The following is a 26,558-nucleotide window of genomic DNA, read 5'->3' as shown; positions in this document are numbered from 1 at the left end:
TGAGTTGAAGATGTGCGTCAAGCGTCTATGTTTTAGAATTTATAGCTTCTTTGCAGCATCCTCAATATTTGAAACACTGTCAGGTGTCATGGCTATACGTGAGTCTGGACAGACATGAATGTAAACTCTGACTTTAATTTGGATGGAAGATACAACTACTAGGTGGCTATTCTAGTCTCAAGAATTCTGGCTATTCTTGATTTTATTTTTATTTTGGATAAACATTTATTTCATTTTTTTCATTTTATATAGTATCAGTATTACTACAAATACATTCACACAAAACTGTGCCACTTAAAAGAAACAAGAAAACAAAACTCCACAAAAAAAATTTAAAAATGCAGTACGTTCTAAACCCAACTCACAGCCTGGCTCTTCAAAAGGTTTTCTTTTTTAACATTAGCTGTTATAATTTACAATCAAATTTAGGACACATTTACCTTAGATGCTGTGGAGGGTTGAAAAGAAGAAAAGATATTGATAAGGAGCGAGCTGTTCAACACAATAAGATAATATGAATCCCATTACGTTCTCACTCATGTATTAGGTCAAGTCAGCTTAAGTCTGAGCTTATAGGTTTAATGTACTCAGTCCACTTGGTCCGAATCCAAAACGAAGCTATTTCTAGACTCTGAGGGTAAAAGATAACTTTTTCATTCAATTTATTTTATATATTACTACTATCCATTCATCAATGGTTTGACTTCCCCACAAGACAAAAAATATATAAATTACAATAAACATTTGCGCAAAACTGTCTCAAAAGCAAAGTTATTGAAGTGGTTCATATATTTTTTCTTCAATTTAGGTTTAAGTAAAATTTGTATTATATTTAATTTTGAGGGCATTTTTAAAAATAAAAGTTAAATCTAACCTTCCTTCAGCTTTAGGAAGCCCATGCACTATTTGTCATTATTATTCCACTCTTCAAATGAGATGTCACCCATGTGTACAGTATCACATCTAAAGGTAATGTAAACTCCAGATTTTCTGTCCTCATCTTTAATCCTACTGCTGTTTTTTAGTACTGCTGACACCTGCAGTGATGAAAGGAAAACAAAAACACACACAGGTGGTCTGTCTTGTGACTGCCCCATTTATACTACTCATGGATAAATGGATCTTCTTTCTAAATACAAGCCAAAACAAACCTTTAAAAAGACTCATATATTATCATCAGCATTAGGTTATGGGCTCAAGGGTTGTGTTACCTGCATTAGGTTTTTTTTTTCCTGTAAACAGCTGTCGCTTTTCCTCCTTTATGGAGGCCAGATGTTCAAGTGAATCTGCTGTGGTGAGTAATTTTTGGGACTGCAGAGAGAAAATGAAAGTAAGAATTAAGTTTAATTTAAAATCTGTGTGAAAGCAAAAAGCAAAATGCTTACGAAGTCAGTTTGCACATCATTCGTATTAAAAATGTGTAAAATTTCAGGCACTTAGTGGAAAAACAGAAACAGCTTGGTGTACTGTATGTTTACAATCATAACGCCATACTGTGTGTTTGTTTTTCCCTCTCTCCAGGACATGAATGACTTTGCTCCGGTATTCAGCCAGTCAGTGTACCGAGGCCTGGTTGCCCCTAATGCTGTCAAGGGAACCATCGTAACCACGGTGATGGCCAATGACTCTGACCCTGCGGTGAGCATTTCCAGCTGCTGCTGTTCAATCAAACTGTTTTTCACAGTCTGTTCCTCAAATTATGTATGGGAATGATGCAAGATAATGACGCTTGTCTCCAGAGTGTGTGCGTGTGTTTTGAATGTGTTTGCACTTCTTTCTCCAGTGGAGCCATTTTTAACCCCAGTGTAGCACTTAGTGATACCTCAATTGGGCTTTTAACTCGAAACATCTTTGTAATATTGGCTGGTTTATTCTGCTTGCTGTAAAATGAAGGTTAGCTCACTTTAGAGTTCCATTGTGAGCCATTAGATAGTCTGGTGCGGTAAACTCCAGGTTTAAAAGGTTGTAAAATGCTCATAGCAGGTTCTAAGTGCACTATGAATATAGCATGTGTGGATTTGCTGAGTCACACAGCCTTTTGTTTAGATGCAGATCTGAAATGCAGCAGCTGTGTGAATAATAGCTCTTATCTTTGTCGAAAACAGGAAACAACCAACTGGTAAATTTTCAATTTTCCAGTGTAGGAATCACAGAGTAAATATATATTTTAAAAAGTACGTTCACTTTCTATTACTGCTCAAGAAGCCACAATCTTACTTCTCAGTCCCACATAACCGTGTGAAATCTTCAACACTGGCGGTGTTACCCATAAGGCTCTTTAACAGGCCCATGTTTCCTTTGACTAATGTGCTTGCAGTCTTCCTACATCAGCTGAATTGATTCAAACTTGAGGTTTGAGCATCAAACCAGACTCTCCTGGGTCAAAAAGTAACATCATACTGTCGAAGCTGTGTGCTGTAAAGGCTCCTAGTGCTCAAACAAGGTACTAAATAGCACCTTAACAGCCTTGGATATATATATAATATTTACATGCCAGTGTCACTTATACCCCTCAGACCCACAATTTACTTGAAGTACAAATCTTTATAAGAATTTGCCGCAGAGAGCTTTTGCTGACTCACTATGAGCTTTTATTAAATGATAGCACATTGGAACAGACGCTTCTGCAGTACTGCAAGTGGCAGAAAAAGTATTCAGATCCCTAAATACAGCAGAAATACTATAGTCTAAACTACTGCTTTATAGGTAAAAGTCCTGAATTGAAAGTGTTGCTTGTAAAAATCCAGAACTTGACAGATGTACTTGAACGATCAAAAGTAAAAGTACAATATTTACTTTTAAATGTAGTCGAGTGAAATTTAACCCTAACCCTAATTTATTGGAAATCCTCAAGTAAAGTGGAAGTACCTCAAAACATTACAGTTCTTGAGTAAATGTATTGAGTTACTTTTCACTACTGTAGTACTGCTCACATGTGCATCTGACAAACATTCTGGAAGCAATGGATGCATATTTTACAATCAGATTATGTATATCATATGGAATATACCCTTACTATTGTGTATAATAGAGTATTTAGTGTGTTTTCCCGCCAGATTTGGTCGTGGCTCGCAGAAAAAATAGACCAGATGCTGAAATTATTGCTGCAGACCTCAAGGCCACGGCATGTCCAGTGTGAATGGTCTGACTGCTCAACATGGGTGCCAAAAGCAAGCACCCCATGAAAAATTGCCATGCTTTGCAGCCGTTCCGTGTCCAATGTGAATACGGCGTTACACCTATTTTGCTCTCCACACAGGCAGTTTTTCTGCAGGCAACCAAAGCTCCCTTAAACCACTCAGACTACAAACAGAAACTACAACCTTCCACAGCATACAAATATTTGTTTTTAGAGATTATAGCCACAGTTTGTATGTATGTATAATAACTTATTCATTGTTGAACCTACCAGATTTGTAGCCTTAATAAAGATAAAGCAATCAAGAAAAAAGTATAAAGAATAATACAGAAATAGAATTTTATGCAAACAGCACCGAATTAATTACAGCAAGTGACCAGCCCAGTTTGTCCCACAGACAAATGTTGAAAAACTGTGAGCTAGTTATCTGTAATACTATATTGCAGAAAAATAAATAAATAAATAAAATAATCTAACTTTATGTATTTTCCTGACATTTTGAGCCAAATTAGTCATACTAACTGATGGTAGCTCATTATCAACAACACTTGAGAGGTAGGTGATCATTAGACTGCCCAGACTTGAAACTCATATATCCCAAGTGGTGTATATGTCTTAACTGCTTCATATATACTTGGGCTGGGACACTCTCTCTGACATTTTGGCCCAATCTAATTGCTTTGGATATTAAATACTGCAGCAGTCATTACACAGTCATTACCACACTATGCTTTTAATTTGATTCTACTTTGCAAAAAGTCTGTGAGCGTGGCAGTATACCAGGAAGCATGAAAGATATATTATATCCTAATGCCACATTCATCTCAATCCGTCATCTTAAGTGTACTCATTCTCTTCACAGGGTACCCCAGCAGGTCTAGTGCGCTATAAAGTGAACCAGGAGGCTTATCCATACTCTGCAAGTATATTTGATGTAGAGGAACAGACGGGAAAGGTGGTAACCAGAGTCAACCTCAACGAGGAGCCCAACCTCAAGTTCAGTGTAAGTATGCACACACACAGTTCGACTTACGGGTCATCAGTGATCCATAATGTACACCATATTGTTTGCCACCGCTTTGGACACCCACAAGGGGTCACATGATGATTTAAGGGCTTGTGAATAGATTTCCTAAAGAAATAAATAAGTAAATAAATAAGTAAATAAGAAAAGACATGACAAATTCTGCTACACATGATGATGCTTATTTTTGTGACTTTTGTAAATTTTGATTTTTCAGCCACCAAAGTAGCATGGTTCTCGGGATGGCAAAATCTTTTGGAATTAAACAGTCTGCAAAGGGAAAATCAGAATCAGAAGTCGGTGGGGGTCCGTGGAGGTATACGGGTCCTGTGGGGATGGCAGATTGCCCTCAATCACCTTCTCTGCAGAGCAAATGATATGCTGCAGTCAGCCCTTGTCCTTGGCAGTGTCAGCAGCATTCCAGATTGTCTTTAGTGGGTTTAACTTCTTCAGCTACTGTAAAATAATACATACATACTTAAAGCATTAAAACTACAACTATGCAATGCAGACTTAAATCAATCAATGCAATCTTAAAATAAAAGAAAATATTTTCATTAAAAAAACACTACAAATTTTCTGTGAATCGACTGATTGATTAAACAAGCAATTGTTGATTTATTTAATAACAAAATATCATATTTTATGAGCTTTAATGTTTTTTTTTACGTAAAAAATATAAATTTGTTAAGTAACTAATAACTGAAGCTTTCAGATAAATATAGTGAAGTAAAGTACAATAATTCCCTCTGAAATGTAGTGGAGTAAAAGTATAAAGTGGCAAGAAAAATAAGACAAGTAAAGTAAAGTACCTCAAATTGATACCTAAGCACAGTGGCTCAGTAGCATTTTTATATGGCACTGGATACATATGCAGCTTTTTTTCTTTTCTTTTTTTGCACCAGGAACATAACAAGATAGTATATTTATTTTGCACTTGGCATTATAAATATTATAAAACATGCACATCTGTGATGGAGTGAAACAGCAGTAAAATATTCTCCCACTATCATAATTTTAACTTCCATTGTACAGTAATGTATTCAGTGTATTAATTAAAGCCATCCTGCAGGGAGTCTATTGTATATCACAATGTAAATACCATATGCTGCATTACTTAACGGAATTCCTAATCAATCAAATTGATCTACTCAAACTGTAAACACTGGCACCGGGGCTGTAGTCCAATACAGAAATCATTACTGAAAAAGAATTATCTGATGTATCCCAGTTTTTTGGATTTTTGGATTAAGTGGGTGGAGGATTGGGCTGACATCTCATAGATTGAGTCATTAAAAATGAATTTGATCATCACTCTCACATTTTACTGCTTACATTTAGCATTTGTGTACATAAGGGTGTCTTTTCACGTAATACTTTTATAAATCCCCATCCACTTTTACAAAGTGTACAGTAGCTTTTAAGTTTAAAAATTGCTTTTTCTCAGCTGCACTTCTCAATGGGGCTTTGGGCAATGCTAATTTCATCTTTTCATTGGGCTTTAATTAACACAACAAGGATTCAGCGTCCTCTGAAGATGTCACTCAGGGGACTAATTCTACCTCATTTGCTCCCAATAACTCAAACAAAATGAATCAGTCCAACACTGTGTACAGTTTTGGGATTATAATTGAGATAAACACTGTCTAAGGTATCATTTTTACAAGGACAGATACACAGTTGGACAATCTCATTGATATGTAGCAAATGTCTGCCTAATTTCCTTGCATCACATTTAAATGGCACCACAGTGTTAGGTGTTTTAAAGAAAACATTTTCGGAGCAGCTTGGCATGCATAAGCAAATGTGCAAAGCTAGAGAGAGGTTTGCAATTAAAAGTAAAACCATTTACATCTTCAGTGCAGTTGAAAAAAGTCTTTTTGCCATTAAGCAAGGCCCTTAAAGAAATACTTTACTCCCAAAATTATTATTTGTATATCTCTCACTCACCTTGTGTTACCTTGAAGTCTTGCATGCTTCCACAGGGAGTAAAGAATCCAAAAACTGAGAACAGTTTTGATTAATTATAATAAATGAGGACTACTTTTTAACAACAGCAAAACTATTTTAAAAAAATGTACGTACTGGCACGCATTTTGTACAGTATAATCAAAGTTCCATTTATTCCGTCATATGTTCAGTACTTTGGAAGCACATGCATTTCGGCTAAAACCTTACTATGAAAACACTTACGCAAAAACTATTATCCACGATTAACTACTATCTATTGCAAAGATGAGCAGCGCACACATTTGAACTCTTTTCGTGCATTTCGTCACAACTTTGCCTCCCACATTCTTCATTGGCCCGGAAGTGACAGGCATGGATGAGTGACAGCAGAACTCCTGTCTCATGAACGAGCTCCCATGGTTGCCCAGGCGCACTACTCAAACACTGAAGTTTTTTAAATACCAAGGTTTTATGAAAAATGCATGTTTTCTGGAAGTATTGAGCATATGACTGGAAAAATGAGATTTGATTGTAATGCAAATGTTGTGTTAGAGTTTGTAAAAGGATGTTGTAATGTAAATTTACTGTTAAAAGTGGACCCCGTTTACTGAAGTTCACTGAGAAGTTTCACAGTTTTTGATTCTTTCAGGGTGAGTAACTGACACAGAAATGGTCATTTTGGGGTGAAGTATTCCTCTAGCTACCACATGTTTCAGCAAAGTTCGGAAGTTTCCAGCAGTTTAAGTGTTATCACAGCATTAAGTAGAGCCCGAGTCTATGAATATAATGAAGGCCAATGCAGTATCAGTAGCAATTTCCTGGCTAAATAAGATGGAGAAAAGACATTTTTTCAGTGTCTTGATATTTAGGTTTGGCCCTCATTAGGAATCCTTTGGGTCTGGTTAGAAGTGGTTACCCCCCAATTAAACAAAGAAAAAAGGCTAAGCAGGAAAAAATAAGCACACCGGTGGGATACGCACTCATCCTGCTCCCCATTTCCCATGCAAATAATGTGCTTTTAGAATGCAGGCAGAAAAAATGCAGACATTTATTTTGGTTTATTATCAGCCTGTCATGCATTAGCTGCATCAATTTATTTTGCTGTCTTCACCGTCAGCAGACTGTAAAATGCTATGAATTGATATCACTACAATGTTAGCGGGCTTAAACTGAGAGCAGTGGCAGCAATAAACAATCACGTTTCAAGCAAGCATTTGGATATTTACTGCATATGGTGACTCTGTCTTTACTTATGTGTGTTGGATTGACAGCTGGTGGTGGTGGCCTATGATGATGGTGAGCCAGTAAAGGAGAATACAACTCTCGTAGAGATCACAGTCCTGCAGCCCTCTGTCATTCCCGTGTTCACTCAAGAAGAATACAGGTAAGCACAACACACACACACATGCACACACACACACACACAGAACACACTGGTTTTTTTTTAGTTATAATCCTTACAATTTCAGTTCTGGTTGATGTGGCAACACCTGCTGTGACTGGTGATAACATTAAAAACTTCATAGTAATACAAGTACCAGAGGCCTGTTCGAAATGACACATTTATGGATCCCTGGAGACAGAAAATGTAGTTTGTGCAGCTTCTTTGTCAGAAGTACAACAGAAGAATATAAGCAAGTTGTAAATCTAAAAATGTGATGTCTTCTTTATACATTGCTATTGCTCTACTTTCACCATCACAAATGTGTTCACTCTTCAAAATACCTAGGACCGACATTTCCACTCTTACGGTTTACGTCATTACATGGAGTGTACTCATGCGAACAAAGTGCATGCAACATGCACATGTGCTGGCCTTAATCCAGATTTTGTCTAGAATGTGTGTGTGTTGTGTCCTGTGAATCCCGTACACATGCGTGTGCCATTTGAATTCAGTGCATGAATGGCATACTCCATCACTGACAACCCAAACTACTTTACAGAGATAACTACTAAGGAAAATGCTTTTAATATCTGTGGGAAAAGCCATAAGCCATTGTGTGCATGACGCAAACCTTAAAGGGATACTTTGCTGATTTCTCTGCGGAGACAAATTGTATAGAAGTGGCCCAAGAGACAGACACACCTCTCTCTCTCTCTCTCTCTAAATGTTTTTATAAACACATTTTAGTGCTGTGTTTAGCGGTAATAGCACAAGTTTGTGAACAGGAAGTCAGCGCAGTACTGCTTCCTGCACAGTGAAAACTGAGATCAAACAGTAAAACTAATCAGCTCTGATCAAATATAAACCAAGACTCTGTTACTGAGTTGCCTGTTTCTCACCTCAAATATTTTCAGGAAAACATTTAGCTTACCTATTGACTGTAATAAGAGATCGTCTCTTGCCAGTTGGCCTCCATTGTTTCACATGTACAAGTTTGCACCAGTGGAAGCATTTCCTGGTCTGGTGCAGTGCAGTGCATTCTGGTAGTTGTAGGTTTTCTACCTCTTGAGCGAAAGCATCCTTTTTCTCTGTTTTCTCTGGTGATGTAGCATCAGTTTAAAAAGCATTTGTGTCTGTGCATAGACAGCCCAGTTTGATTAGTATATCATCTTTCCAATAGTAAAATTCTGTAATAATTTTGACTTCAGTGCAGAGTTGTTGCCAACCCTGCCAGTGAGAGAGACGCTCATTGTTAATTAACCTTCAATTGCCAAAATCACAATAATTATGACACACATTAGAACATGACTGATGTCATTTAGATTTACAACATCTACTTTTATATTTGCTACTAGTGCACCCATGTAAGCACAGTAAAGGAGGAGATCTTGCCATGAGGCTTTCTTACAGCTTTGCTCTGTGTTTAACACACTATAAAGTGACACAAAGCTTATAACTGCTTTCTGTTTGAGCATCATAGATGGACATGGTGTTTTCTCTAACAAAATGAATAGATACCTGCATGGATGTTGATCGTGTTGCTGCTGAAACCTGCTGAATGTAAAGGTTTTGAAAAGCTGTAAATTACTAATACAACAGCAATAAAACTTAGGGCTGATATCACACGCTCCATCAGAGTTTATACTCGCTGTCTGAATGTGGGAATGCAGCCATTTAGTTGTTCCAAGAGTTTAGTTGTTGCAATCCAATGGAGAGAGGGACATTCATCTCAATTTCACACACACCACCAAAAAAAAGCATCTGAAACTTTGGATGGTACCCAGTTGCTCTTCCAACTAAGACAGAGGATTTGTTTCTCATCTGGCAAATTCATAAAAGGCATTAATATTGGTATAATTAAAATATGGGATAGAAGATTTAATATGCAAAGAACAGAATCTATTATTATTAACTTTCTCTGATGGATTAAAGCAAAGAGCACTTAATATGGTTCCACCACATTTATAGACACAACCATGAATAATCACACTACAGGGCAGTGGATAATTTTTCTGATAGCTGTTTTCTCGGATCTGATGCTGTACAGCGCCTGCACACATACACACCTGTCCTATTGTGCTGTGATTGGCTAACACTTGAATTACCCACAACCTCATTTTTTTAAAGATTCAGTGTGTAGGATTTGGGGGCATCCATTTTCAGAAAGCTCACCAATCACAACACAGTGGGTGGGACCTGCAAAAAAAGCAGTAGGATCCATAATCGCCATTGTATGCATGTTTTTCTTTTTTTTTTTTTTTTTTATAAAGACCTTTGTAAGATTTTTTTTGACAGGATAGCTTTTAGAGTTAAAGGGTGACAGAGAGAGGGCTGCAGGTTGGAATCAAACCCACAGCAGCTGCAGCAAGGACATAGGCTGTTGTACATGGTGCGCCAGCTCTACCAGTGAGTTCCTTTGTGTGCTTTAGTGTGGGTCTTCACCAATACAAAGCCAGCACACCCCTGCAGTGTGCCAAAGTAAGTGGAGTCTGTATACCGTTTGAACATGTTTGTAGTAGATAGATACACTGGATCTGCTGGGGAGTGGGGTATTTTGTCAACTGGTAGTTGATAGGGATGCGTGATAATATTCACATATTCACATGTTATCGATATCAGCAGATATTAGCTTGAAAATTAAATACTGGAATCATCCAACATGGAACTGACTACACTGCATTTAAAAAGCTTTCTGTCCCTCGCCACAATGTGTTAAGCAGAGCACCGGCACACTGAAATAAGCGTAAACCATGCAAACCATGCCCTCAGCAGAGGAAAGCATACTGACAGTTGTGAAACAATAATACATTAAATGTCTGAAGCTAACGGAATTAAGAGATAGCGTCTAATAATGGTTTTTTTTCTTTTAAATACAAAAACAAAGCCAAATAAATGTTTTTATTAATTCTCTAGCTGCAAAGATGTCTATGTGCAGAAGCTATAAAACAACAACTAGTGTAGTATGTGAAGTATTTCATATTTTTGTAAAGACAACACAAACACACATTCACTTTAATTCAGTATATGTAAAGGTCACACACTACCAGTTCAACCATTAGCACTACAATATACACTTAAGTCATCATTGTCCTGCCTCTATGAGTTCATTAAGTCACCTCAGGTTTCCTCCTTTCTGACTGGCTGAGTAGACAGAGGGGTCAGATGTGCAATTGGCCCATAATCCACAGCTACTACCTCTGTTTAACGTGATCTGTCAGTCTTTCTGTCGTATCTCATCTCTCATTAAACATATAAACATTTTTATTATGCACCTTTCTTCCCATTCCGTTTTGTCCTGTTGCTGCCATTCTCTATCTTGTTTTTGTTTTGGTTTTTTTTTTTTCAAAATTACAGTTACTTCTAATTTCCTGTCTTCATACTTTTTTTCCTGACATCCTGTTTTTCTTAGCCCCTCTATATGTCTGTTTGAAATGACTTTCCTTCCATTTGCTTGCTTGTTATGTCATCTGCCAGGCGCAGTATTGAGACATCAGACTGAGGTAAAAATTGCAGGAGCGGATGCTTTTAAACATCTTATTTCCCATATGTTTCAAAATAACTGAACGACTCAAGGTTGGACCCTGTTTCTGCTCAACCAAAGTGAGCTTTTTAAGGATAGCTTTGTCATTCTTTTTGTCTCGCAGAATCTGTTTCCTTGTGTTAAAGTATTTTACTATGATGCAACGTACTTTCACATAGTTGACATGCCACCTGTCATGCAAGAATCACATCGCTTTGACTCTGGTTTCATAGAAGAAATGTATCTGTATTTACTTTTCAGTTGCTCTAGCTTTTTTTACTCAAACACCTGGGCACTATAAGCTCTGAGCTAATGAGCCTGTTTGGGAGTAATTGTGACTTCAGTGCCAATACAGACATATTTTCTCACCATTACAGACAAAATCTCAAGATGTCAAGGTTTGTCTTTTACACAGAGCACAGTAAAGCTCCTCTCTATTTTTAGGAAAAGGGTTAGAGGCAAGAGAGGGAGATGTCAGCCAGCCATATAATACTGCATTTATGAATATGTAACATAGCTTCTAGCTAAAGGTGTGTGTGTGTGTCTGTCTATGCGAGTGTGCACTTTTTGAATCTTGTGTGTAGTTGGGGTTTTTTTTTGTTTGTTTGTATTTGTTAATGAACACATTTTTATGTTTGTGCACTGTGGATGTCCCTTTCTGTGGGTATTTGTCTTTTGTATGTGTGTTTTGCACGTCTCTCTGGGTGCCTCATATTGTACAGTTTTTGTGCCTGTGTTTTAGTGTGCGCATATGAGATAGTGTTTTTTTTTTGTTTTTCTAATTCCATGTTGTGTTCGCGTAGAGTACATTGCACCAGCTTTGAATTAATTATCCCAGTTTTATTGAATAAAAGCTAACCATTGTACCAATGTGGTTTTAGGAGCTTACTAATACTGCTTAATGATTTCGTATCATTTCAACAGAGCACTGTAGCCATGGGCAAGGCTGAATTTGTAATATAAATTTCTATCATGAAAAACAGTGACGGAAATAAGGGATCTGTTCAAAGCAGCTTTTTTAGTTTAGTGTACATTTACGGTACATCACTACATTAAGTTATACAAAATGACTTTTTAAGTCCAAAATTAGTAATCTACACATGCCTAAACCCTGAAAAGCATTGTGTATGTGGCATTATTGATAAAGAGTCTGTTAGATTAAAGTGGCCATATGGTCAGTTTGAAATTCTCTAACTTTTATGTCCCTCTGAAGAAATTTCAAGAAAAGACAGTGAGCCAGACAGCAATGCAGGTTTGTGCATTTTATTTGTGTTCTATTTAAAATAAAAATCCCTTTTACACATATTCAGTTAAGACCAGTGTTTCTTAAATAAGGGTACTGAGGAAATTTTTTTAACTGTAAATTAAAAATTGCAGTAATGCATAATTCCTAAAATTACACTATTAAAACTTTCAAAAACATGTAAATGAAAGTTTAAAAACCATTTTATATTCAGTATTCTCTTTTCAAGGTGATCTTTAACTGCTGTAAACTGTCAAGTGCCACGATAACATAAACTGTATGTGAAGGTGGACAACATGACAGCTCCCCAAAGTGAAGCCAAAAACATCTCGATTGCCTCCTGGTGACTGGTTGCAGTAAAGGCCATAAAGCCCATCCCCTCCATTTTAGTGAATGGGACATGGGCCAAACTGAAAACTTAAAATACACGTCAAATAAGATTTTCCCAAAGATTGTTTCTGTCATTTAAGGAAGTTCATATCACTCTGATGTTTGGTGAAGTGATCGTTTTTCAGATTAGTTTGGTTTTAACAAGTATTTCAATCTATAAAAAGGGGGTTTTCTGCCATGATTGACAACTGTGTCAGCCAATCCATGTGCTCACGTTTGGTGGCGCTGCTCGTGATTGGTCAGACCAGTGTTTTGGCATCCATCTTGCTATACATATGTGTACAAATGTATACAAATGTGTGAACACATTTATGTTTATTTGTTTTTTGTTTGTACCAAAAATGTTTTGTGCTGGTCAGGGGCTACTCTGTTGAAAAAAAAAAATTGAAAAGGTTCCATTAAAGTTTGACAACCACTGGAATAGACTACACACAATCTGGAGACAACTGCACAGTGGCACAATAATGTTTGAAAATGTAACAACAGGATTACTTGTTTAATCTGCAATTGCACTTTAAAAGTTTTCAGTCTCCAGTTTTGGAGTTTGTTTTGGTGTTTGACCCTGACCAGGATAAGCAAAAGAAGAAAATGGATTAACAAGAAAAAAGGAAGCAAGAATAGGAGCTGGAAGGGCGGATTTGTACAAGCATCTTATTAGGACTTATATTTATGTTCATTAACTAGTGACTGTAGAAATTATGAAAGCTTAGGAGGAAGTCAGGTTACGTTGTTTAAAGAACGACAAAGTCTGTGAAGGGATAAGATCAGGGTTGATGAATAGGTCAAACAAACTCAGGACTTTGACTCAGAAGGCTGCTGTTTATGTCGCGTTTGAAACCAAATGTTATTTTATTGTACTTACTGAATATAACATTCTTGCGTTAAGTTATGTGGGTAACAAACATACTTATTTTAACCTTAACCATGACCTATGTAGTTTTGTTGCCTAAACCTGACCATGTTATCCAAGTGTTTAAAGCCAACCATAATGGTCATATATGCCGTCCTGGAAGTAATTTGCAAACATCTTATTCTAATGTTTTAATAGATGGATATGCTCAATAAAATCATGTCAGTCTAATCTCCGTGTATCAGATATAGAGGACAGCAAACTGGCAGTGATGCAGAAAAAAACATGGACCCAATAGATGTGAATAGATGTGATGTATACATCTCAACACACCACTGTAAACCCAGAGCTCTTTCCACTGGAAGATTGCCTTGATCCAGATCCAACTCCTTCAGGTCCTTGGCCCTTTGATCCCCCTTGATGGCTTGCAAAACAGCACAACTGTTACTGATCCATTTTTCCAAGATGAAGCCTCCCTTTTGACACAGCAATGAGATGTCTTATCATTTGGATTGCTTCTCCTTCAGTGGCTGAGCTCTTTAGACAGTCCACGTAGAAGTTCTGCCTGACAGCCTGAAGCACTTTGGCCAAAAACTTCGGTTGATTATCCACCAAAGCCTTCCTCAATGCTTAGCCTGCAAAACTGGGGGATGTCACGGCACCGAACTGGTCATTCGGAACTCCACAAGGTTCTTTGTGACATCTCCATCTGGCCACCAGAGAAAATGAAGAAAATCTTGATCTTTTTCGGGAACCTTCACCTGGTGGAACATGGCTCGAACATTCCCCATGAATGCCACTGGCTCCTGTCAGAAGGGAGTAAGGACACCAAGTAGCAAGCTGGTGAGGTTAGGACACTGCAGGATTTCACTGTTCAGCAAAGTGCCTTGAAATGTGGCTCCACAGTCCACCACATGCAGAGTTCCTTTCCTCAGATGGTGGACACTATGTTTGCTGAGGTATCTGCTCTGCATAGCCTTTACTAAAGAGCTCATTCATACACCTCACATATTCCCGGAGAAAGTGACCATTGTGACAAAACCTTCTCTTCAAACCCTGGCTCCTCTGTTTAGCCACTGCAAAGCTGTTTGGCAGAAAGACCTCTCCTTTTATAAAGGGTAGTTTCAAACAGTACCTCCCCTCATGTAGTGCAGCTAATGTTTCCACTATTTCAAGAAATGTAAGGTCCTCTCTGGACATCTACCTTTCCTCCAACTTTCTTTCACTGAAGTCCTGGTTGTATTGGTTTGCAAGTATTTCTTCCAGTTTACACACTGAGATTCGGTTCACCGTAGCGGAGGGAAGCTCCTAGTCCACATTGCTGCTTCCATTCAAAGGGTCATTAACTACCCATCCTAGCACAGTCTTCACGGCAAACAGGCCATTCCCGTGGCTATTTATAACCTCCCAAGGTTCCAATAACTTGGGTGCATTGGTCCCAATCAACAGGTCAACATTTGCCTCTATGCTCAGAATGTGCACCTTGGACAGGTACGGCCACTTAGCCAGGTCCTTGGGTGTCACCATGTCGTCGGGACTGACTGGCATTTTCTCCTGTGTGATGACCTCTGGAAGAAGATAGAAATCATTGCTATCCAGACCAGATACTTCCATACCAATCAGTGAGTGGGCTTGACTCACTTTGGTTTGCCCCATCATGCGCAGCAGGAAGCTAGTTTGTTTTCCTGTAACATTTAGCCTCTGCATCCAAGGTTCTGAGCAAAATGTCCCTGAACTGCCAGGATCCAAGAAGGCGTAAGTTTTTATTTGATTTCCCTTTGCAGGTTTGACCTTTACCAGGAAGGATGGATAGCACACAGCAGTCCTTACCGGCCCCTGTATGTCCACATATTGTGAGTGAAGCAAGCTGCTTATCAGATGGTGTCTTCCGTGTTCCAGAGCTGTTGTTTACCTTTTGATGTGAAGCACTTTGACCTTGTTTCTGGGCTGCGAAATTTGGTGATTAACCCAAGTAGAATTGGATGCTAGGTCTTGTATGTCACCCAACAGAGGATCAGAAAGAATGCTGACACAACGCTCAATGAATTCATAGATTAAATCTCTGAAGCTAGCTTGTTTCCATTATGTCGTGAGCTTTGGTCTTCCATTGTTCCCTGATTTTGTATGGCAGTTTTGACATGATGGCTCTCATGTTAAAAGGCATGTCAAGCTCCTGCATGTACTCAAATTCCTCCATTACATTTCAGCAGCCACGCAAGAATAAGGAATAGGCCCTGAGTGCTTTCATGTCCTCAGATTTAATTGTTTGCCGGGCCAAAGTCCATGTACACAGTGGGGGTTTTGTACTGACTACCAAAATGTTCCTCAAGAAGGTCCTTTGCCACTGCATAACCATGCTCGGGATCCATATGCTGGTGGCTATGCACCAGTTCTCGAGGTTGCCCTCTGGTGAACTTTTCCAAAAAGTACAAACAATATGCTTTTCTTTCCTTTTCCTCCAATCGTTGCTCAAAGGCTTTAATGAAGGCTCAGTATTGTAGAGGATATCTATCAAATGTGGGGATATATCTTGGTGGTAGTGACAGTTACCTCCGCTGCTGCACCAGAGGTGCAGTGATTTCATTTTGCCTGTGCATGTTGGTAAGAAGGTCCCTGGGTAGATTTTGGTTGAATTGTTGATGGTATGTAGAATGTGTTTGAAAACACTGTGACATTCCCAGTACGTTGTTGTCTTGTTGTTGTTCACTGGTAATATGTCGACCGTTTGAAGCAGATTCAAGCCATTGCACAGTTTCCCTTGGACACACATCCATTGCTTTGTCATGTTGTAATGATGCTTTTGTCATGTGATTTTGTTGTGTTGATTTACATGAGTCAGGCTTGATTTCCTTAGCCATTGGCTTTGGGATGTTGAAAGATTCGTTTTTTTCTTTTTTCTTTTTCCACATAGGAGTTCATGCCATTTGAAGGTGCTTGAGAAGAACTTTTGAGATCGGAGGCCTGTAATACTGCCAACTTAGTAGCGGTTGCGGCTAGCTCAGTTTCCAACTCAAGCTGCTCCTTTTTTCTCCTCAGATGTTGCTCCTTCTTCTCCAGAGCATGTTTTGCCTTTAAAGCTGCCTCAGCTTTTATCCTAGCAGAGGATGTGGCACTTGATCTACTCAAGTGTTTGCTATCAACATTGGAAACACTGTCTTCTGGGTTAATATTAGCTACAACACCATCATTTTTATATGCATTACTTTTATTAGAAGAAATCTGCAGTTTCACATAAGCAATGAACTCATCATTTGAAAGCATTTTAGCTTTGAACCACATTTCATGTTTTTCTATTTCATCACATGGCAGTACAACCAACAGAGAATCATGCCTTCATTTTGCTTCTTCGCACAAATCAATCAATTCATCAAAAGCACTTTGCACCTTAGTTTTTTCTCCCTTTAACATTAAACCTTGCATTTGATTTCTCGCTTTAGTGGTGGGCTTAACTACTTGTTTTAGAGCTTCAACGTCGTTAGTTACACTGCTGGTTTTACTAGCAGTTTGACCTCTAGTCCCGTTGTTTTACATCCGTCACTGTGTTGTGCATTTCCATGATGAATAGACAGTCAGTAGCAGTCTGCTGCAACAAAATGAAAGTTGATGCAAAGTTTATTATCCACGCGCGTTGGCTACCAATGCATTGGCTTTATGCCCATTTATGTGTGCACACAATTTAAATGGCCATTGACAGTGTAGCGCTACACATACCTCTTGTGTTGGGCATGCAACTGGTGCGATGCTTTACAGCTTGGCTTTAGCATTAGCATCGTAGCCCCTCTGCATCTCCATCCATTGAAACTGCAGACATCCTCCAAACAACCACAGTGATCCAACAGCTCCCAGCAGCTCTCCTTGTCCTCTTGGTCGCCTTCGTAACATGCACATGCTGAAATTTCAACAAAGTTCCAACTGGTGCATGTTTTTTGACAGATATTAAAGGAGCTAGCCTAGTACTTAGCCACTGAGATGCCTAACCCCGGTGTAGCCGTTGACTCAGTCTGACAGTGACACATGTTTTGCTGGTTTGGCTCAGTACTCCAGCAAACTGCATTACAAATGAAACAGTTGAGCTTAAAGTGCTGACTTTCAGCTTCAAGTGTGGTTATGGTTTTTCACATCCATATAGAATGAGCAGTGTAGGACTCGTAGCTTTATTTTTACCCTCTGGCGTATGAAAAGGTCTGCAATTCCCTACACTGTTCATCCAATGGAAACAGCTGAAAGTCAACACTTTAATCTTCTATATAGGTTATACATGTTTCATGTCAAATCCAATGTGCTTCTGTAAAAACTCAAAACAAAACTGTTCTTCTTCTTGCAAGACAGACTGTAGATAGCAGGGACTCCACAGTTTTGCAGATTGTCATTACATAATGCAGTTTTTCCAACTTCATTTGCCATTAATGTAAAATCATAGCAGACATACCATAGTTTTAATAATTTTTTTATCTACGTATTTAATAGTCTAAAAAGCTGTTTGGCATACCAAACAGAAGATGTTACGCTCTGGGGGTTGTATTAACATGTTGGACCTAGGAAGCATGGATTTATTCATGTCTGTGTGTCCGCTATGCCTTGAAGTTGACTACAGTGCCTATTAACCCCCCTCTCCTTAGGATCTTTTCTATTTTGCTGCATGACAACCTTTTAGAACAGGTGCACATATACTGAGATAATGTGAAGCTTAGATTGCACACAGGTGCACAGGTGAACTTTATTTAACAAACTCTGTGTAACTGTGTTACTTTTGTAAGTGAGTGGTAGCACCAGATCCTGTTTAAGGGCATCATAGCATTTTTTAAATTTATTTCTTTTATTTTACTTTACTTCACCAATTTGACTATTTTGTGTAGGTCCATTGCCTACAATCCAAATGAAAAATTCAAATTTAAATTACAGTTGCTATTACAACAAAATATGCAAAAACACCAAGGGGGGTGAATCCTTTTGCAAGATACTGCATATTGAGATACAGACACGCTTGCATGCGCAAACACAAACAGATGCACTTTTGCGCACACACACACACACACACACACACACGCTCACAGTGCAGTGAGACTGAACACCAGTGAGGCGAAGCTTAAGCACTGTAACCTGCTGTTTGTGCATTTTCACTCTGTGAGTTTCTCACCTAGTAAAACAGTTAATAAGCCAAGAAGGAAGTTTGTAAAATCATTGTAGCAACTGTGTGTAGAGCAGAATCTCTCTCTTGCTTTTGCTTGCTGTGTTTCTCTCACTGTAGGAGTATCCTTGCACCTGCAGAATTAGTATGCAGCCAGTATCACATACACATGAATAGTTATCAGCACCCAGTGGCAACTATCAGCATGAGGTTAAGTGAACAGAAAGAAAATATTGCCTTTTCAAAGATTATTGAAATCTACAAACCCCTCCCACCACTTCCCTCGCTTGTGTATGTATGTGAGCATGTATGTGTGTCTGCTTTGTGTTTGTGCCTGTGTGTGTTTGCGTGATTGTGCGCCTGTCAATGCAGGCATTACTCCCTCCCTATACACACACTTTCAAAATGCCTCATAGCCTGTTACTTTGTTAATGAATCTAATTAGAGAATGTTGAGAGAGTTAAGAGCCAAAACACTTCTAAACATCAAAGCTTTGTTTTTAATCAAGAAATTGTGTGATCAAAGATGGTAATATGTTGCTTTGTCTTGCGTCATTACAAAGACAGAGATAAAATGCTACACCATGGCGAGAGATTGAGATAAATTGGAGCCTATCTATTTGGTTCTCTGCACTGATATACAGTACACGCTCTGTTCAAGAATCGCAGACAGCCACTCAGGAGGTCACACTCTTTATCACTATCAGCCAGCTGGACAATTACAAACCCAGAACTTTTGACTTTCCCTTTGAAAGACAACAATCCCATTTGTCTACCATGGAGGTAACTGAAATAACAAGAGACTTAGTTTTCAGTCAGCTTCGATAAGAAGATATAGTCTTATCGACTAAATCTTTAATCTTGCACTTGGAACAGACAGAAGAATTACATCTGTCTCTCCTCTGCAACACTTCTTTCACATAGTGCACACAGCTGTGAAATATACAGAGCCAGGGTTTTTATTGCTTTGCTTTATAAATCTAATGATTTAGATTTACAGAAACTTTCAAAATGGATGAAGCAAATCTGAGCAAAAGAATCTCTCTAGATTTTTTTCCTATTGAAACTTTATAGAGATTTTCAATATCATCTGCACGTCATCGGTGTAAGAAGATAAATAGAATATCAGTATTAGCCAACATGCTGATTTCTGCCAGCATCACAAACCAAATATATATATTTTTTACTGACAAACCAAGTTAGAGAATTTTTCTTATTTTGACAATGAATGAATATTCCATACAATGAAAAGCATTGTATTTCATGTCTCTATGCGCTGGTGGGCTGTCAGGATAAGAGTATGCATAATATGTTAAATACACTACGGAAGAGACTTGATGATTAGTAAAATTAGGTGGGGAGAAAAACTGATACATTGTTATAGATATCAGTTATCAGCCAGATGGGTTGTTTATATATCCGTATATTGAACATCAGCAAAAAAATCCAATATTGTGCATATTTTCTTAGGCACCAATCAGTTAAGCAGTCCAACTATTTGTATAGCATATTTTTTACAGGTTACTGCAATTCAAATGATTTACATTTGATAATAATACAATGTTAATGTCACACACAGGGATTAAATAGGACAACTGACTATACCTCCTGTGCCACAGCTGCACGAGGAAATGACATTTATCTTGTTTTGTAGACACATTTTTGATGAACAATATCTGTAGAGCTAAAGAATATTGCCACCTAATGGTGGCATCTGTGGACCATATTAAATTATAGGACTACAATTCCCATGTTGCTTCAGCCAATTTATAAAGATGGGTGTGCACAGTTTGAAGCTGTATGCTGAAAAGTTATCAACTCTTTGATGTCTGTTCATGCTTGCTTATGGCTTTATTTGAGTTTGCCTCTTTGGACATTATTTGTTTTTAAGTATTGTAAAGGCCTATTTCCCGTGCTAAATATGTGTTGAAAAACATGATTTATTTATATAAACCACATGAGTTATTGGACCCCAAGCCAGCCTTAAGCCAAACAACTCATCACGATCATGAGTAATGCAAGCCAAACAACTTAAAAAATAATGTGTTGGAATTGTCTATATATACAAGACGCTTTTAGTTGCTTTTAGAGAGGATATCGAAGGCAACCCAACACATTGTATTGTACGACTACGGTGGGGAAACAACAAAGAGTAAAACAAACCAGGATAGAACCTTGAGGTACTCCACAGCTCAGTTTAAGCATAAGAACTTTCTTCTAATGTATTTTAACATTTATTTTACCACCTGTTTAACCTTGCTCATTTGAGGAGGGAAGTCTGTCTTTGAAAGTCCAGGGTTTTATTAGGGACTTGTAGAGAGCTTTGGTCAGACAGTTTGAGAAATGTCATATGTAACATTGGACAATACAAAAAAAACATTTACTTGATGTGTGAAAGAAAATCTGTTACAGCTAAAAGGGACAGTAATGTTAAACAGTGCTACTCTCAGATATGTGAAATATGTGTTTTTTCCTTTTGAATGCTTTAATCTACTTAGCACTTTAGTGTTGTTTTGATCAAAATTGTAAATCTAATTTTACAGACAAGTAGGGATGCTGTGGTGGGAAAGTTTTCCTGCTGGTTAATAAACTTGCAACATCACCCATGTTACAGATTACACCGAACATTTCACAAGAAAAGACATTTGTTAATGATGCTCAGTATCTGTAGAACGTTGTGTTAAGTTACTGCTAATGAAAACCAAACATTTTCTACCCCTGCCACACACTGATATCCTCACATACCGTATACCCTGGTGAAATTCCAGGAAGATATGAAAGTATTATAAATTAAATACCACCCAAGCCTATTGACAAATATACACCAATCCTTTGCCCTTGCCTTGAAAGTCATCTCTCTTTACATTACTTTCATCAGGTAAAAAGTGAAATCTGACTTTTGCTGCTCTGTCCTGTGACTCTGCTGCTGTTGCTGTAAGCACCAGACTCATTCACGTTATACCTGTAGCATCCGTCATCCAACTGAGTATTAAAGGCAAAATTAGGAAAATAATGGTGATCCAGTGGGCAAGTATGTAACTGGTGTATGCCTAAACACCCTGTAACACTGGCTTCTGCAGCAAGCCTATAGACAAATATTCTCCTTTGGACTTGGTTTCAAATATTTTGGTCCTCTTTTCATCTTTGCCCATTTTATAAATTCCTTCCCATCTTGCTGTCTGTTTATAAAGTAAAAAGCCTGTTTAATTAACTGTAAACTATCTTTTATCAAATTAAATGTCTTCTTGTCAAAATAAAGTCCCCAAGGCCCTTAAACACTTTAACTATGAGATAAACGTGTACTCCCCCAACGTACGTCAAAACAAGCACATCCGATGTGTGGCTCTATAAATCCGGTATATGTCTAACCGATTCAGTTGAAGGTTACCTTGTTTTGTTGATGCACACAAACAGGCAAGTGCACATAGAGTGCTCCTGGCAATGTTACGACTGTGACAACAAATGGCAAACAACCATGGCGTTGTTATTTATAAGATTGCTTGCTGCTGGGAGACAGCGAGGGAAAGAGGGGTGAGCCATGGAGGAGAGAGTGAGGGGTAACGTGGGAGACTGAAAAAAGAGAAAGAACAACAGATAGAAGGAGATGTTGGGAAAGGATAGTGGAGAGAAGCAAGTCAAAGATGTAGAGTGTGAGTTTCAGAAAAGAGAGGAGGGAGAAAGGAAAGAGAAACTACAGTAAAAGTTTGATGGTGGAAAAAAAGTAGAGAAAACAAGTGACAGTGCTGCTGGAATGCACCATTTCAAAAACACACTGAAGTTGATAGACAGGCAGACACATGCGCACACAGATAGATCAACCTACAGGCAGCAAAGTCTTTAGAGTGGCAGATGAGCTGACAGGCTGACATATTAGTGAAGATTGAAGCAAACAAGAAGACAAGCAGGTAAAGATTGGAAGAGAGAAGTGTTGAGACGAAGATGGACAAGAAGATGCACAGACAGGCAGTCTGACACTCAAAATATTGCACTGGCTTGATGGACAAACATGCTTAGTCAGAATTCAGTCAGGTAGACAGACTGTTGGGAGGGTTACTTTAAAAACATTCCACTACAGATAAGTGAAAACATGCTCTAAAATGTAAGATGTAACATTTTATTGGATTACTCAAGCTAAATAGTATATTCTAAACACTGTAGTTTTGGAAAACTTCAAAGTTATCCTGTGTCCTGGTTGTTCATGTCCTCTGCTATTGTCATGTGGCAGGTGAATTGCAAACACTTTTCTATACCTCTGCAGCAGCCATAGCCATGGCTGAAGGCATTATATTTTCGGGTTGTCTGTCTGTCCCTCGTCAACATCTTATCTCAAGAAAATCTTAAAGTAGTGTTTTTATTTCAATTTTATTTAATAGAACACATGGGCTTAGAATGCAGTGAAATAAAACATTGCAAGAAAAATGTGCAATTACTTCAAACATTTTTTTTACAAACCTGACATGTTCACGAGTCACATCACATGCAGTCCATTCAGAAGAATCTATTAAATTTGTACTTCTGTTACATAATTTAAAGAAACCACATATGTATCAGCTGTGGGTGTGGAGACATAGCCATTTAAAAGATGGGCAAGACTATCTTGTCTTTTTAAACAGAAACCTTGTTTTATATTGTGATATTTAATGACATACACTATAGCCAACAACAAGTAGGTTGTTATTAGCGATGGTTATTTACCGGGAAATTGAAACTCCTTGGTGATCCTCCTCCAGCCAGCTGGTAATCTATTTGGGTCTTTGTAGGGATATGAGGTGATGTTATAAAGATAACTCATAACTCATTTCAACTTCACAAATTAGCTGTTTCTGGTCCATTTGCAGAGCTTTCAAAGTGAGCAGCAGGAAGGAATAGAAACAGGACGTCTGACAAAATTCAGCTCAAAACAGCAGAACTGTGTTGCTCGCAGCCAACCTGGACATTACAAAAATAAAACAGTGCAATCAAGTGGATTTTGACAAGTACATTCACTGGTGTCACATTCATTTAGTAAACAGTGTTAAAGCAAATTTAGCAAAAACAAAAGTTACACCTTTAAGTAATCTATTCTTAAAGTCACAAACTGCATTCAGAATTACTGTAACGGTATACAGTTACTCATATTTTGTAATTTAAATACGTAATGTCAGTACTTGTATTCTATTACTATCCAACCATGACAATAAGGACAAAGGCTGATGCCGATGCCAGAGGGTCATGTGTGGAAGTGGAAAGGCTTGAAAAGGAGGGTTAGCGCAGTCCGACAGATTGAACCTTCCTAGTCTCCTCCTGGTTATCTAACGACTCTCTTTAACAACGGTACAGACAGTTTTCTTGGCTCTGTCACCCAGATTTTCAAACAAACAGATCAAAGAAAGAAAATGGACTCCATTTAAAACCCCAAATTAAGACAGGTTCTAAAAAACTGAATATCCAGCTGACAGTGTTACACAGTGTGTCTGTGTAGCTCATAAAGGTCAGCTACTCCCAAGTCCTTCATTGCAGCTTGAAATTACCTTGATCTCTGGTTGCTGACATATAGCTGCAGTGCAGTACGAACACAGGCAGAAAAATTATGATTCAAATGTATTTTGAGCCAGAACCAAGCAGAGCCTAAATATAGCCATTATTTCCCGGATCCTTCTGTAAGATGTGTTGTTTTGTACCGTTTGAGTACACAGGGTATTGTACTACTGCTGTCTACTGGGGATGTGCTGTCACATTCATAAAGTCATGTAATTTTGGTCTCCCTTCCTGGATGAAAATTGTACATCTAAATATGGCTGCAACTAAGGATTATTTCATTATGGATTTATTTGCCATTTATGTTCTCTATTAATCAATTTGTCAATAAAATGTTAGGAAAGATGCCCTGTGTAATTTTCCAGAGCCTAAGGTGACATCTTTTCATGCAAGGTTTCCCACACATTCATTTATTTGTGGTGGGCCACCACAACTAAATCATCCGCATCACAAGTGGAATTTAACCATTCATTCTGCTAGATCGAAAAGTTTGCTTTCACTAACAAACTGCTTCTCTTATCAATTCGTACATGTGATCTGATCAGCTGTATGGATAGACAGATCAGTTATCCACCCTGTGACAAACTGCTCCTGAGGAAAAAAAAAGTCAAGGAGATCTCCACCTGCCGAGCTGCGTTCACAGACTTGCAAAAATGACCAAATTTAGAGAGAGATGATAGGGACGCAGGCATTTTTAAAAAATGCCAATAAATAAATAAGAAAACAGACCTCTTCCCGTGAGGACAACTACCACCACTGTCGTTTGTGGGAAACACTGTAATGGTATTTTGTAATTGGACCACAAGTCCAAAAATCCAAAACTATTCAGTTTTTTATCATGTATGACAAAGCATCAAATTCTGACATTTAAGAAGCATGAAACCAAGAATTTTTCCTTTGCTCCAAAAATGACTGAAACGATCATTCACTCAAAAATGTTGCCAATTACTTTGCTGTCGATCGATTTATCGACTAATTGTTGCAGCTCTACATGTGAGATGGTCAATGTGTAATGTATGTACAGTCACACAACCCTCATGAACAAACTGACAGATTTTTTATTCTTTCAGAAAACGATGTCATGACATTTAATATTAAATTAAAGAAGAAATAACTAATTAATTACTTACAATTCAGCTTTGTTGAATGTAAATGTCGGGAGTTAAAGCAGACCATGGGTGGTTTGATAGTGTTCCTCTTTCTTCTCAGCCTTAGGCAAGTGTCGATCACAGAGCAGTACACAAGAACATTTACTGTATATTCATTTCCCCTGTTTATTCTACCATAATTCCACAACACCAACAAAGACAGCAGTAGAAGTGGCAGATGGTCACTTCAAAAATGGTCTTTTGTAACAGCATTGTTAAATTTGTTGCCTTGAAAACAGGGGCATCAGAAAACATTAATCTGGATTTGTTTTGATAATTGACTTGTTTTATTCTTTAATTTTAAGAGATGTTAGATTGAATTATTTACCACCAGAGAATAAAATTAACATTAGTTCAGGCTTTCCCATACATTCATTTATTTGTGGTGGATTTATCAAGAAATTAATAAATGAATCAACATTGCCTTGATTCTCTTGCCAAAAAGCCTGTGGGATTTTTTCATTGGCTTTTGGATTATTGCAGAAAATAAACTTTAAACAAACTTTTTTCACTGTGTTTTTGTTTTGTTTTTCCCAGCAAAATAATCTTTACAAATGAACACCACTTTTATGATTTGTGTTAAGTGGTTAAGCAAGTGTTAATGCAATCGCCAGAAGTAAAAAGCCAGCATGAAGCAATGAACAAGCTATATCACATTTATGTAACTTCATCCTCATCACTGCAAAGAGGCTGTAAAGTCATGTTTGGCATGATGATGCTCTGTAGTCCCATTTAGCACGTGAAGACATGTTAAGGCTTCAAAAAATACAAGTGGGGCAACGAACAAAACGTGAAAGTCTCTCAAGCTTGTGTTAACCATAGGCCATGTTTGAGGCATCTAACAAAAAAACCATTCACAAAGCCTATTTTCTTTGCGATGAGGGAAGCAGGAGCACTAACTCATATCTGGGTTAAAGGACTAATGCACTCTAATAGATGCACTATTTCTTAAAACAGCAGCACTCTACTGTTTTTCTAACTTGCACTATCATTTTTCTAGCCTATGTTTAATGAAACTGTTAAGCTGTGTTCCCATGGGAAAGCACTTGGTGTAAATGTAATGGCAGCAACCTAAAGTTTGCTTTCATTCACTTCTGCAGCATCTACCTCTTTAATCCATCAGTCTGATCTGACCAGCTCTGATTTATCCGACCTTATACTTTTCTACTTAAACTGAGCAGACTGGTGCTCAGGAAAAAAATAAAACTCATGAAGAGTTCTGCCTGTTCTGCTTTAACAGACCCGCAAAAACCTCTAAATTCAGGG

The 26,558-nt window shown here is 38.0% G+C and overlaps 1 protein-coding gene across 1 annotated transcript in view; it reads left to right on the top strand.

Annotated features, from left to right (window-relative positions):
- Window positions 1-26,558, top strand: part of LOC121959055 (protocadherin-15-like) — a 185,179-nt gene that overhangs the window by 97,676 nt on the left and 60,945 nt on the right. Inside the window, exons 22-24 of the mRNA XM_042508235.1 lie at window positions 1,522-1,638; window positions 4,002-4,142; window positions 7,385-7,497. Of these exons, the coding sequence (XP_042364169.1) occupies window positions 1,522-1,638; window positions 4,002-4,142; window positions 7,385-7,497 (371 nt within the window). The remainder of the gene's footprint in view (window positions 1-1,521; window positions 1,639-4,001; window positions 4,143-7,384; window positions 7,498-26,558) is intronic.

The sequence above is a fragment of the Plectropomus leopardus genome, chromosome 19 (assembly GCF_008729295.1).
Source record: "Plectropomus leopardus isolate mb chromosome 19, YSFRI_Pleo_2.0, whole genome shotgun sequence".
NCBI classification, from domain to species: domain Eukaryota; kingdom Metazoa; phylum Chordata; class Actinopteri; order Perciformes; family Serranidae; genus Plectropomus; species Plectropomus leopardus.
Note: the sequence above shows the minus strand (reverse complement) of the source record. Positions and strands in the feature narration are given on the sequence as shown.